General features: G+C 48.3%; 1 protein-coding gene across 3 annotated transcripts in view; it reads right to left on the bottom strand.

The window, feature by feature from the left end:
* LOC115635170 (fer-1-like protein 4) overlaps positions 1-14,519 on the bottom strand; it is a 121,441-nt gene that overhangs the window by 89,835 nt on the left and 17,087 nt on the right. For 2 of the 3 annotated variants that reach the window (XM_030533505.1, XM_030533507.1), the window contains exons 5-11: positions 6,997-7,088; positions 6,242-6,283; positions 5,955-6,110; positions 5,344-5,404; positions 4,014-4,145; positions 2,909-2,971; positions 400-484 (exon numbers count right to left, since the gene is read on the bottom strand). In XM_030533505.1, coding sequence (XP_030389365.1) covers positions 400-484; positions 2,909-2,971; positions 4,014-4,145; positions 5,344-5,404; positions 5,955-6,110; positions 6,242-6,283; positions 6,997-7,088 — 631 coding nt within the window. Of the gene's footprint in view, positions 1-399; positions 485-2,908; positions 2,972-4,013; positions 4,146-5,343; positions 5,405-5,954; positions 6,111-6,241; positions 6,284-6,996; positions 7,089-9,991; positions 10,033-14,519 lie in introns of those variants that run through there. The other variant, XM_030533508.1, reaches the window with a different exon arrangement.

Below are 14,519 nucleotides of genomic sequence, written 5' to 3'. Positions count from 1 at the left end.
GTGATAGAGAGTAATCTAGACTGCTCTACAATTGTTTCAGTTGTTATATTCAAGAGTTAGTAACAAAGTAAAAATATACATGAAAATTTTAAACCTAACCAGTGTCCCTTAGGTGAATTGACACAAGATGTCAGAACATGTTAGTATTAGAGCTGAGTGGGTCTAATATTTATTTTATTTTTCTTTCTTTATGTGGGAATTAGATACAGTGCTGCTGTCAGATAATTCCTAAGTTATTATCTGCAAAAGAACAAGCGTTTTCAGGTGCCCAAGTAGCCCCTGGAATCACGGTTAAAGTTGCCCCTCCCCCCAAAAACTCTGAAATGGTGCCCCTGAAACAACATGGAGGGATAAAACAGGGAAGCGAGAGCAGCAGCCGCAAGGCTCTGCACATTGTACCTGGCTGGCTGTACACAGTTTCTGTGTCGATTTTGAATGTTCCTATGCGTGTTCCCAGGAACGGGATCTTCTTTGAATGAAAAACCTGCACATAAGAAACAAATCCCATTCTGCCGCTGAAAGGCACAACTGTCAACAGGGCAAAGCGCAGCTACTCAGAGAGGAATGGGCAGAGGGGACAGGCTGCTACGAACAGAAGGATCCCTCAGGCAGAGCTCCGCTCAGCAGGATGAGCATTCATTGGCACAGATGGCTGCATACTTGTCGGTGGCACAGGACATGTGAAACACACATGCAGCCCAGAAGCTTGGTGACCTCCCCCAGACATTAGGCCAGTCTCCCCACTGGGCTGGAGCAAAGGCCCCAGCCGGCTAACCTCTCCCTCATGCCCAAACTGACTCTCCCCTGAGCCAAGGCCCACACCAGGCCAACCATCCAAGGAGCAGAGGCCAAGGCCTGAGCCAACCTGACTTCTCCCTTGGGCCCTAGACAAGCTGCTGCATGTGCCCAGACCTGCCTGAGGCCTGAAATGTGCCAACCCCTCTCTCATGCGCAGGCCCAGGCTGACCTCCCCAACACACTGTGAGCCCAGTGAGGCCCAAGCTGACTTTTCATGTGCCTGAACTGACTGCATTCCTGCCCATGGGTCAAGGCCTGGACTGAACTGAGCCAAGCTCCTAATCCATGCCTAGGAGGAGGCCTGAGCTGGGATGGCATCAATCCAATGCCAAGCCAGGCTGGCCGATCCTTTGTGCCAGGGCTGGGCACATTCCTGCAGGGAAGGGTACTGTGCTGGGCCACAGGCGGAGGGCGACAGGCTGCAGTGGAAGAAGAACCGGCATCTCTGGGCTCTGGCCTACGTTTGAACAAAAAGGTGCTGCATTTAACCCTCTTATTATAAAGAGCCTCAGGTGAGTCTTCTGAGCTTCAGGCCTTAGAGTCTTTAAAGGGCCTGATTCTGCCCTGCCTTCCCCTTGCGCTGGCATTTATATACATGCAAGGGCTGCCAAGTCCGAAAGCCCCTCCCTCCCACCAGCATGTTACACCCCTCTGCAGGCCAGGGGACAGGCAATGAGAACCATTCCTGGGGTGCCACTGGCTTCAATCTCCATCTGATGAGACTGAGGGCAGCTCATGCCCCTACTAGGGGGAGAAAAACCACTACAAAATGTCAACTCCTCTCCAAGAGACAAAGTGAGTGAGGTAATATCTTTTATAAGCTCTTCCTCAGATCTGGGAAAGGTTCTCGGAGTGTCACAGCTAAATGCCAGGTGGAACAGATTGTTTAGCATAGTTAGCTCATATTCTAGGGCCCATTCAAGGCAGAGTGCCCCGTTACCAGACCGGACCTCTGCAGCTTGAGGTCTTCAAACCAATTTTGAGGATTTCAATAACTCAGTCCTGGGTTAGGGGTTGTTATAAAAGTGGATGGGTAGGGTTCTGTGGCCTGCCTTGTGCAGGAGGTCAGACTAGATGATCATACTGGTCCCTTCTGACCTATGAGTCTATGAGTCTATGACTGGAGGAAGAGCTCTGTGTGGCTTGACAGCTTGTCTTTCCCCAACAGAAGTTGGTCCAATAAAAGCTATTACCTCACCCTCCTTGTCTAATATCCTGGGACCGACACGGCTACAACTACACTGCAGACAACTTCCCTCTAAATAAGTGAGCCGGAAGTGGAAAAATAAACTTGGGGGAAGAATCTGGGCACATTTCTCCTGATGTTTTACTGTGAGGAAGGGGCGCTTGGTTCTCCCTTGGGGGCTCAATCAAGGCTGGGGAAGAACTCTCCCTGGGCTCTCCGTCTCAGCTGGAGAGTCAGGGGACCCCTACGAACAGCTGTGCTGAAATAGCTTGACTGTTGGTATAAAATTACAACTGTGCATTTGCCAAGCAGATGTAACCCTGTGGGGCATTATGAAAACGGGAGACTGACAAGCTGTGTGCAGCTGGGGTATTGATACGGTCAGATGCTGCGGCCCAATCAGCTCTAACATGTAAGAGGGCACACTTGCTATATATGGCTAAAAAAGCAACAACGGTGCCAATGCCTGCTCTGCCTGGGCTGCTGAAGGCGCTTGCCTAACAACGCACGAGATGTGAAACTGGGTTACAGACTGCTATTGACTACAATGGGCTTTGGATCAGGCCCTATAGCAACACATGTAGCTTGTGTTACCTACAAGGAAGGCAGCTTTGTCTACTGGCTAAAGTAAGGGATGAGAGTCAGACCCCTTGAGATTTATTCCCAACTCCTCCACTGACTTGCTGTGTGATGCTGGACAGGTCCTTTAATGTGTCTGTGACTCAGTTTCCCCACTTGTAAAATGGGGGCAATGCTGGTGCCCTAACTTTGTGCAAGAGCCTGACAATCTCCAGGTGGAAGGTGCTGCCATAAACGCACGCACACGTACACACTCGGCACTTCAGCACAGCATCTCAGTTATTGCCATTACACAGATTCTCGCCAATGTGACCCAAAGGGGTATGGGCAGCAGGGCATACTTACGGAAATCTCTATGAGTCTGTGAAATAAAACTTCCCTTGGCTCATGGAATTCAAACACAAAATACTGCAAGAGAAGAGAGAGAAAACTGAGCAAAGTGTTCCCATCGCAACCCCGAGAGCCCCTCTCCCTGGACACAGCCATGTCATGTGTGACTTGAATGAGGCTCAGCACCTGTGGAAGTGCTGTGCACTCTGTGTGGCACTGGTTGGGTGTAAGCAATACTGCGTGCTCCGCGTAACAAGCAGTGCTGTGCACTCCAGTGATACTAATTGGGGGTAAACAGTGCTGTGCGCTCCAGTGACACTGGTTGGAGGTAAGCAGTGCTGTGCGCTCCGGTGACACTGGCTGGAGGTGAGCAGTGCTGTGCGCTCCAGTGATACTAGTTGGGGGTGAGCAGTGCTGTGCGTGCCGCGTGACACTGGCTGGGACGGATAAGCAGTGCTGTGCATGCCGTGTGACATTGGTTGGGGGTGAGCAGTGCTGTGCGCTCCGCGTGACACTGTTTGGGGTAGAGCAGTGCTGTTCTCTCCGCGTGACATTGATTGGGGGTAAGCAGTGCTGTGGGTGCCGCATGGCACTGACTGAGGGGGAGCAGTGCTGTGAGCACCACGTGACACTGACTAGGAGGGAGCAGTACTGTGAGCGCCACATGACACTGGTTGGGGGTGAGCAGTGCTGTGTGCTCCAGTGACACTGGTTGGGGATGAGCAGTGCTGTGTGTGCCGCATGACCCTGGTTGGGGGTGAGCAGTGCTGTGAGCGCCGCGTGACACTGGTTGGGGGTGAGCAGTGCTGTGCACACCACGTGACACTGGCTGGGGGGGCGCAGTGCTGTGCACGCCACGTGACACTGGCTGGAGGTGAGCAGTGCTGTGTGCGCCATGGGACATTGGTTGGGGGTGAGCAGTGCTGTGCGCGCCACGTGACACTGGCTGGGGGGGCGCAGTGCTGTGTGCGCCGTGTGACACTGGTTGAGGGTGAGCCGTGCTGTGCTCTCAGCCAGCTCTCAACCACACTGCAGTGTTCCTGGTCCCTTCCTTGCACCATGACCTGTGCAGGTGGCTCTGGACACTCTGCCATTGGGATCTCTGGCCCATGCTACATACCTCATTGTAAAAGGGGCAGTTCGTTGACTTTTGCGTTGCCGTGTGCCTCTTCTCTTCTCCAACTTTCACCACCACAAAGGGGTCAATGTTCACCCCCACCAGCTTCTGGGCTTCAATGACATTGATCCCGATCTGCAGAAACATGGGAAAGGAATCCACTGACAGGTCCTTTCGGAGCAGCTGGGAGTGCCTCCAATGAGAGGAAAGCTTGCCTGTTTCCTTCCTGCAGCCAACTATTCCAGAGACACAGCCTGCCCGTTAGCCCCTGGCCTTTCTCCGCTGCTTTTTAAAATGCCTGTTGTCATTAGCATCTCTTCCCACCTTAGACAGGTGACGGCATGCTCAGGAGAAGCGGGACAAATAGGAAATCAAAGACTTTACTACAATCCAAGTTACCTTTCCACCGATGCGTGGCAGAGCATTTGCCCCCTGATATTCTATACGTTCATTAGAGCGTCCAGACAAACACTGAAAAAATAGCCAGCGGTAAGAGAACCGAAACATTTACGGTCTGAATGGGCACTCCCCCTGCAGCAGAGATTACACCCAGAGAGAGGCCGCATGGTCAGGCTGGCCTGGGAGTCACGAATCTGCTACTGCATGGCAGTAGGGCTCAGGCCAGCTGCGTAACCTCCTGGAGCCATGTTCATTGCTGGGATACAGCATCAGCTCCATGTGTCTATTTGCTCGTCCCTAGGATGGGAATGATAACACCTCCCAGGTGGGCAATGAGGGCCAGTTAATATCTGCACTGCACTTGGAGGATGCAAAGAGCTACAGAAGCACTGTTACTGCTGTTATTATTAGACTACAGGGAGCTGTTTAACAGCTGAGACAGCAAGAGGCTGATGGCTCTTCCCATACTGGGTTTGCAGTTTCTAATCTCCCTTAAACTCATAACTCACTTTATTGCCCAGTAAGAATCCTGGCTCACACTGTTCAAACGATGCACTCTGGAACCAGTTCCATCCCGTGCAGAATGTTCACACAGACTCTCAGCTGCCGCATGGAGGAACACCAGCAGCAATGAAAGGAAATATCAACACCCATCTGGGCCGGCCAGCGGGGTTGGGAATGTAGGCGTTTAAGAGCTTATATAAGGAAAGAAGAGCTCTGCTGAGGCCAGTATGTGATTAACGAGGAATAGAAAGCCGGGATGTGGCGAAGAGGAACCGCCAGACTGTTCCTTGGAGAGGGTGGAGGGGCCTGCCTGTCTGTCAGACATTGAAGGGAGACACTTGTCTGGCAGTTAGCTGCCCTGACTGTAGCAGACCTGGCTTGAGGCAGGGATCCAAGGGGAGGCACCTGACTTGCAGGTTTAGTACAATACCTGGAAGCTTTGTGGTCTAGGAGTGGCAAACAGGTCCCACTTGCAGAGGCGTCTGGAACGGCTGCAAGGGAAACAAACCAGCTGAGTAGGCCTCTCAGCAAAACCCTCCTTTAACTTACCTGAGCTGCAGCCTGCACATGTGCAGAAGTTAGCTTCATTACCCACTGGCACTGATAACACAGTTACACCTAGGGCGGAGCTGTAAAGGCTGGAGACCAAGGGCCAATCAGCCAAGACGTGAACAAGGGGAAAGGAAACTCCAAACGCTCCTCCCAGACAGCCCAGCAATTCCAAGCAAACTCCCTCTATAGGTGGGTCAGCGAGGGTGAAGGCTCCATGAAGAGGCCACATTTCCCCAAGAGCACCATCACGTCCTGCTACTGGAGAGCAGAAACACCACAGCCTGGCTTCACACAAAGCCACAGGCTGTAGGCAGGGTAAACAAGGCTAGACGAACCCCCAGGGCCCTGTGGGTAAGACTCGGCTCCTCACCGTACCCCAGCCCAGCAGGGATGGGCCCCGGGCCCAGCTGTGTGAAAAGACACACACCTTCACCAAGCAAAAGGTCCTGCAGAGCACTGGGGGAAAGAAGAGGAGCATGTACCAGGTACCTCTTGACAGGGCTGAAGACGATGCCCAAGAACTCCATATCAGATTCATCATCATACTCCTCCTCCTCCTCGTCAGTCTCTAGGCCCTTCACCAGCTTCCTGCCCAGTGCTGTGGCCTTCTTATCCAGCTCACGAGCTTGCTTCACGTCAGCTGGCCTGGAAACACATACATACTTGTCAGCCTCGTGTGAGACTGCCCAGGCAAGAGCAGGGAGTAGACCAAGGAAGCACTGCTTCTCCAATCCCCGGCATCTGTGCATTGCTCCAAGAGGGCACAGGCTACTTACTGCAGCTCCTCGAATCCAACGTTGCGAATAATTAACTCGGAGCTGCAAGACACAGAAACACTCGTCAAAACTGCGAGCCCATTAGTGCTGTTCATCAAACACATGCTTCCGAGTCTGCTCTCGCTTTAACTGAACAGCTCCCTGTTGTAAGGCCTTTGTTTTCTTCGCAAAGACTGCAAAGATTCTGCACAGCATCACTATCTGGCCATCTCCTTACCTCACACCCACCACTGTAACCTCTGAGGTCCTCAGGTCAGAATTTCAGAGCAAGGACAGCCATGATAACTCCCCCTTCTGACTCCGCTGCACCCACACCACATTGCCAGTCTATGTGCCATCTCGCACAGTAATTACTTACCCCTGTCTTCACTGTAACACTGTGCACAGCTTCATCCCGTCTCACTTTGACTAGTGCCTTTCCTACTTGCATGGTCTTCTGCAGGGCAGCACAGACCAGCCATCACGGGAGGAGGTGCAGGCTATCCATCCAGGGTTGGTAAAGACAAGGCTGCAGCTCTGTTGGATGCTGACACCTACTCCATGCCTGCCACGTAGTTTGCAATCCCATGTCCAGGTAAGTAGGCTGGACTGCTGCCCTGATCTTACTCACAGCTAAAACAGTTCCATCTGACCAGGCAATCTGTCTCGAACCATCCCACTAACACTGTAAAAAGCCACTGCAGACAGGCCCTAAGGGAACAAGGATGGAAGTGCAGAAGTGACCTGATTTTTTCTTCTTCCATTATTTTCAGTACCTGTCTTTCATCTGGTAGACAAAATCCTCTTCAAGCCATGTACCCGCTGAGCCATCAGGAGGCTGGTAGCGCAAATCTAGCTCGATATAGATCTAGGAAGGGAAAGCCAACATGCATGAAGGGCACAGCAGCCAGAGACTGCCCACTGACACACCAAAGGGTAGGAGAAAGGACATTACAAATAAGAAAGGAAAAGTGAAGAAAGCTGTCAAGGGCTTTCCTTCCTGGCTGGCCAAGGAACAGGCAGCCTGGCTGTGCAGAATCCCTGTCTGACACTTCAATAGACGATACTGTATTTGCCCAATCCCCCTTCCAGCCACAGCTCCCTGCAATTTCCCAAATCCAGGGACAAATGGAAGCTAAGCTAAGCTCAGGTTTCCAAGTTTAAAATGCACCGCTAGCACCTTTCCCCCCGGGCTTGGTTCATTGGCTTTGAGGGGTTGTGCAAACTTGGAAATGAGAGAGGGCTAATCTGGCTTTAGCCATTACTGTCTTTGCCTTCACTTAATGCAAAATAGGGTTTAAAATGTGCTAATAACCAAGTTAGCTAACCTGTTCTAAACCGCCACCTAGGGGAGGTGGATTTAACCAGCAATGCTGTTAGTAAACTTCACCTGCAGCTCCCGGAGGTCAAAAAAGGGGGCAGCTTTGCCACTGACATCAGTGGGAGTGGGAGCAGGAGTGGGCACTATGGCTACAATTTTCAGAAACAACCAGCAATTACTCAGTTTGGGGACATCCAGTCAGAGATACTGCAGCTCCTTTGGGCTTCATGCAGCTGGGGCTCTCTACAACTGACAGCTAAGAGAGATCTTCTGCCCACAAGTGACAGAGAGAAGGAAAGTATGTTCAGGTGGTAGAGGCTAGAGCCCTGCGTAGGACTATTTTTTTAAATCCCACTCCCATCCCGTCCCACCCCACAATACCCATTCCCACCTGCTCCCTCATTGGTTTGTGCATTTTTATTCCACTACCACCTGCAAAACCTTAATCCCCTCAAATCCTTCAAGAGAGACAGATTCCCCCATGGTTCTAAAAAAAAAGAGGGGAGGGGTCAGCTAATACACTGGTTCTCAGCCAGGGGTCCGAGCCCCACGGGGGCTATGAGCAGGTTTCAGGGGGTCTGCCAAGTAGGGCCAGCATTAGACTCATTAGGGCCCTCGGCAAAAAGCCAAAGTCCTGCTGCGTGGGGCTGAAGCCCGGGACCTAACCTCACCACCTGGGGCTGAAGCCGAAGCCTGAGCAATGTGGCTTCATGGGGGCTCCTGTGGTGTGGGGCCCCAGGCAGTTGCCCTGCTTGCTACCCCCTAACACCAGCCTTTTATATGCAGAAAACCAGTTGTGGCGGCACAGGTGAGCCGTGGAGGTTTTATAGCATGTTAGGGGGGCCTCAGAAAGAAAAAGGTTGAGAACCCCTGAATTAATATATATATAAACTGAATTCAGACATAATTTTTACCACAAACCCCCCCACATCTTGTTTAAACCACGTAAAAAAAATACTTTAATTTCCTGTTATAATAGACATCAAATTTCTTTCTATCCTCCAGGAACTTACCTAGTTCTTTTTTTAACCATGTTATAGTCTTGGCCTTTGATCTTTACAACATCCCCTGGTAAAGGGTTCGCCAAGTTAACTGTGCGTAGTGTGAAGAAATATTTCCTATTGTTTGTTTTAAACCTGCTGCTTATTAATGTCATTGGGTGACCTTTGGGTCTTGTGTTATGTAAAGGAGTAAATAACATTTCCTTATTTACTTTCTCCACACTGTTCATGATTTTATACACCTCTGTCATATCCCCTAATTGTCTCTTTTCCAAGCTGAAAACACATAGTCTTTTTACGCTCTCCTCATACGCAGGCTGTTCCATACCCCTAATCATTTTTGTTCCCCTTCACTGTTTTTTTTTAATTGTAACATTTCTTTTTTGAGGTGGAACAACCAGAACTTCAGGCAGTATTCAAGATGTGAGCGTACCATGGATTTATATAGTGGCCTTATGATATTTTCTGTCTTATTATCTATCCTTTTCCTAACAGTTCCCAACACGCTGTTAGCCTTTTTGACTGCTGCTGCACATTAAGTGAATGTTTTCAGAGAACTATCCGCAATGTCTCCAAGATCTCTTTCTTTAGTGATAACAGCTAATTTAGACCCCATCATTTTATATGTATAGGTGGGATTAGGTTTTCCAATGTGCATTACTTTGCATTTATCAACATTGAATTTCATCTGCCTTTTTGTTGCCCAGTCACCCTTTGTAGCTCTTCACAGCCTGCTTTGGACTTAACTCTCTTGAGTAATTTTGTATCATCTGCAAATTTTGGCAAAACAGCATTTACCCCTTTTTCCAGATCGTTTATGAATATGCTGAATAGCCTTGATCCCAGTATAGATCCCTGGGGGACACCACTATTTACCTCTCTCCATTCTGAAAACTGACCATTTATTCCTACCCTTTGTTTCCTATCTTTTAACCAGTTAATGAGCCATGAGACGACCTACCCTCTCATCCCATTACTGCTTATTTTGCTTAACAGCCTTTGGTGACGGATCTTGTCAAAGGCTTTCTGAAAGCCTAAGTATGCTATACCCTTGTCCACATGTTTGTTGACCCCCTCAAAGAATTCTAATAGATTGGTGAGGCATGATTTCCCTTTGCAAAAGCCATGTTGACTCTTCCCCATAAATTTTGTTTATCTATGTGTCTGACCATTCTGTGCTTTACTATAGTTTCAACCAATTTGCCTGGTACTGAAGTTAGGCTTACTGGCCTATAATTACCAGAATCACCTCTGGAGCCTTTTTTAAAATTTGGTGTCATGTTAGCTATCATCCAGTCATCTGATACAGAGGCTGATTTAAATGACAGGTTACATACCACAGTTATGCAATTTCATATTTGAGTTCCTACAAAAAACTCTTGGGTGAATATCATTTTGTTCCAGTACCTTTTCTAATGACAATCTGGGACAGTTCCTCAGATTTCTCACCTAAACAGAATGACTCAAGTGTGGGGATCCCGCTCACATCCTCTGCAGTGAAGACTGATGTAAAGAATTCATTTAGTTTCTCCACAATGGCCTTGTCTTCCTTGAGTGCTCCGTTAGCATCTTAATCATCCAGTGGCCCCACTGATTGTTTGGCAGGATTCCTGCTTTTGATGTACTTCAAAAGAAAACTGCTGTTACATTTCGAGACTTTGGCTAGTTGCTCTTCAAATTCTTTTTTGGCCTTCCTAATTATACTTTTTCACTTAACTTCCCAGAATTTATGCTCCTATCTATTTTTCTCAGCATGATTTAACTTCCAATTTTTATAGGATGCCTTTTTTACTCTAACCACTTCTTTTAATTTGCTGGTTAGCCATGGTGACACATTTTTAGTTCCCTTACTATGTTTTTTTTTTATTATTTTGGGGTATACATTTAATTTGAACCTCTGTTATGGTGTTTTTTAAAAGTTTCCATGCAACTTGCAGACATTTCATCTTTGGGACTGCACCTTTTAATTTCCATTTGATTAACTTCCTCATTTTTATGTAGTTACCCTTTCTAAAATTAAATGCTACTGTGATGGGTTTCTTTGGTGTTCCCCCCCACTTAAGAATATTAAATTTAACTACATTATGGTCACTATTACCAAGAGATTCAGCTATATTCCCCTCTTGGACCAAATCTTGTGCTACACTTAGGACTAAATCAAGAATTGCCTCTCCTTTTGTGAGTTCCAGGACGAGCTGCTCCAAGCAGTCATTTATGGTGTCAAAAACTTTATGTCTGCATCCCATCCTGAAGTGACATATACCTAGTCAATATGGGGATTGTTGAAATCCACCAGTATTATTGAGTAAGGTTAAGATTCTGTCTGCGGCAGCAGCCTATCCCTGAGCAGAGCCTGGGTCAGCTGACCCCCAGACTCAGATATTTCCCCAACGCCAGAGTTGCAAGTTAGTCTGTGCAACAGCACTACCCAGCCAGGAGCCGTCCTGCGGCCTCACTGTGAAGCAGACACTCTAGACTCCTAGCCTGCTCCAGATCCAGTTCCTGTTCCTGGCCTGATCCCTGTTCCAGCCTTGCCCATGTCCTACCCTGACCTTGCTCCAGGCCTGTTACTGACCTGCTCCGCCCTGCATCCACCTCCTGACCCCAGCTCTGACCTTGGCCTGCATCTGGACTCCAGCTATGGTACTGATTTGGCTTGTCCACGGACTCTGACCACCTGGCTTCAGCCGCTGTTCCAATCACCAGGTCTGACTGCCTGGCACTAGGGAGAAAGGTGGAGAGTTGCTGGCATGTGAAACCCTTGCAAACGAGCAATGTCCAGTGTCTCACCGAGGATCCACTTAAAGCTGTGAAATACACACCAGCTGTTAAAGAGCACCTGCCCTCTCAGACCACTTGGAGATCGCATCGAGTGGCATATGTAACACTATATCACAGGCTGCTGCTGGAACAATCAGCCTCAGAAAGTCACACAAGATACCCTGGCTTTCTGAAGAGGCCTCTCATAGATGAGTGAAAAAGGCAGAAGTACACAAGCACAGAGCTGTCTGAAAACATAAACAGCTGAAAGGTATTTTCCAGGCCTTAGCCAGAGCCAGCTCCAGGCACCAGTTTATCAAGCAGGTGCTTGGGGCGGCAACTCCGGAGCGGGACGGCACTTGAAGATATTCGGCAGCAATTTGGCGGAGGGTCCCTCACTCCTGCTCGAAGCGAAGGACCTCCCGCTGAATTGCCGCAGATCGCGATCGTGGCTTTTTTTTTTTATTTTTTTTTATTTTTTTTATTTTTTATTTTTATTTTTATTTATTTTTTTTTTTTGGTGGCTGCTTGGGGCGGCAAAACCCCTGGAACCAGCTCTGGCCTTAGCACAACACGACGGTGAGATCTGCATCAATTCCCTGGCTGACAAAGCAGAGGATGGCCTTGTCATAAACAGATGGTTAAGGGTTAATGTCTCTTTTACCTGTAAAGGGTTAAGAAGCTCAGTGAATCTGGCTGACACCTGACCAGAGGACCAATGGTGGGACAAGATACTTTCAAATCTTGGTGGAGGGAAGTATTTGTTTGTGCTGTTTGTTTTGTTCGTTGTTCACTCTTGGGGCTGAGGGACCAGAAGTGCAACCAGGTATTTCTCCAATCTTTCTGAAACAGTATCTCATGTTCAAAATAGTAAGTACTAGCTAGAAAAGGCGGATTAGTCTTATGTTTGCTTTCTTAACTTGTGAATGTGTATTTTGCTGGAAGGATTTTTACCTCTGTTTGCTGCAACTTTGAATCTCAGGCTAGTGGGGAGGGAGTCCCTCTATGAATCTGAATACCCTGTAAACATTTTCCATCCTGATTTTACAGAGATAATTTTTACTTTTTTCTTTCTTTAATTAAAAGCTTTCTTTTTTAAGAATCTGATTGATTTTTTTCCTTGTTTAAGACCCAAGGGAATTGGGTCTGAACTCACCAGGGATTGGTGGGGAGAAAGGAGGGAGGGGAAGGTTAATTCCTCTCTGTTTTAAGATCCAAGGAGTTTGGATCAGTGTAGCCTCTTAGGGTAACCCAGGGAGGGGAAAGTCTGGAAGGGGGAAAGGAGGGGGGATGGTTTATTTCTGCTGGTTTTAAGACCCAAGGGGTTTGGGTCTTGGGTTCCCCAGGGAAGGTTTTGGGGGAACAGAAAGTGTGCCAAACACTATATTTTGGCTGGTGGCAGCGCTATCAGATCTAAGCTAGGAATTAAGCTTAGAAGGGTCCATGCAGGTCCCCACTTTTGGACGCTAAAGTTCAAAATGGGGGAAAAAGACCTTGATAGGCCTGAAGTATAATGACCTGCCATGCCTACGAGCTATTGTGTACGTGGCTGGCAGCCATAAACATCTTCTAACATCCTCATCACAAAACCAGATAGCTCTCCCTACTCATCATCCAACGAGGACCTGGACAGATGGAAAACACATGACGAAAGCACACACCTGCCAATGACTATCCAAAGATATATGACCTGGCAAACCACACAGCAGCACACCCAGGGATGAATACTGATCCTCCGTCACTCGAGGAAGTACAAAAGGCCATCCAAAAGTTATGAAATCGACATGTTGCTGGACCTGATAGTATTCCACCTGATCTGCTCAAAAGTGCCTCAGAACCAATGAGCACTGGCCTGCATCAACTGTTCTTAAAAGTGCGGGCATCAGGCAGAGTGCTAGAAAAATGGAAAGATGGCATCATAGCATCCCTATACAAGGGTCAGGCTCTTGCACCGAACGTGCCAACTACCAGCCAATCTCATTGTTACAGTCCCCATAAAGGTTTTCACTCATGTCCTGCTTGGTAGGATGCAGCAGCTCCTTGACAGACATCATCATTCACAGCAATCAAGTTTCACTGCTGGGCAGTTGATAATGGATGCTGTTCTTAGCTTCCAGCTTCTGACTGCACCAAGAATTTAACTGCTCACTTCATGTGCCATATATCAACATCAAACCTGCTTTTGATTTGATCAACAGGTGAAAGCTTTGACTTGCACTAAAAAGAGTTGGCATCCCAGAAGTTCTGCTAAATCTGGCATACAATTTTCACACCAGTCCCAGCGCAAGAGTGCACATTGGTTCACTCCTCTCAACACAACCTCACACATGTGGCAGAAATGTGTTATCACCCCGGTACTATTAGATTTAGCTATCAACTGGATATTAGGACGTGCTACTCCATGTGTCGGAATCAAGGTTGGTCAAGAAATGTTCACCAACTAAGGGTATGTCTACACTACCCGCTGCATCGGTGGGCAGCAATCAATCCAGCGGGGGTTGATTTATCACATCTAGTCTAGATGCGATAAATCGATCACCAAGCGCTCTCCTGTCAACTCCTGTACTCCACCATCATGAGAGGCGCAGGCAGAATCGACGGGGGAGCGGCAGCAGTCGACTCTCCGCAGTGAAGACACCAAGGTAAGTCGATCTAAGTATGTTGACTTCAGCTACATTATTCACATAGCTGAAGTTGCATAACTTAGATTGATCCCCACCCACCTTCCCACCCCCCCGAGTGTAGACCAGGACTAAGACTATGCCGATGATGCAGTCTTGCACTGTGGAGAGTATTGACGAGTTCACATAAATAGACTGCAGACAGAATTAAAGTGTTCACAGCAAACTGGACATCCTCCAACAAATACGTCTTACCGTTCCTGCATGAAGTCCATGTCACCTGTGGACACAAAAAATATCTCTGCACTGAGAGAGCGTTCAGGATCCATCAAAGTTGGGTTCTGCCTGTACTGCTACATGGGTCAGAAACCTGAATCCTCCTAGAAGAAGACTTGGAGCTGCTAGATACATTCCATATATGTCATCCACACCAAATTCTGAGCATAAAGTGATTTGACTTTGTATGAAATGCCATAATCTTGCAGAGCTCTAGTCGTCCTCAGATCACTCACGACATTCAAAAGCGACTTTGTATGCTCTTCAGACACATCACCAGGACTGACCAAAACATCCCGGGCACACCATGCTCTTAAACT

The sequence above is a fragment of the Gopherus evgoodei genome, chromosome 14 (genome assembly GCF_007399415.2).
Source record: "Gopherus evgoodei ecotype Sinaloan lineage chromosome 14, rGopEvg1_v1.p, whole genome shotgun sequence".
Lineage (NCBI taxonomy): Eukaryota > Metazoa > Chordata > Testudines > Testudinidae > Gopherus > Gopherus evgoodei.
This window is presented reverse-complemented; position numbering and strand designations above follow the sequence as displayed.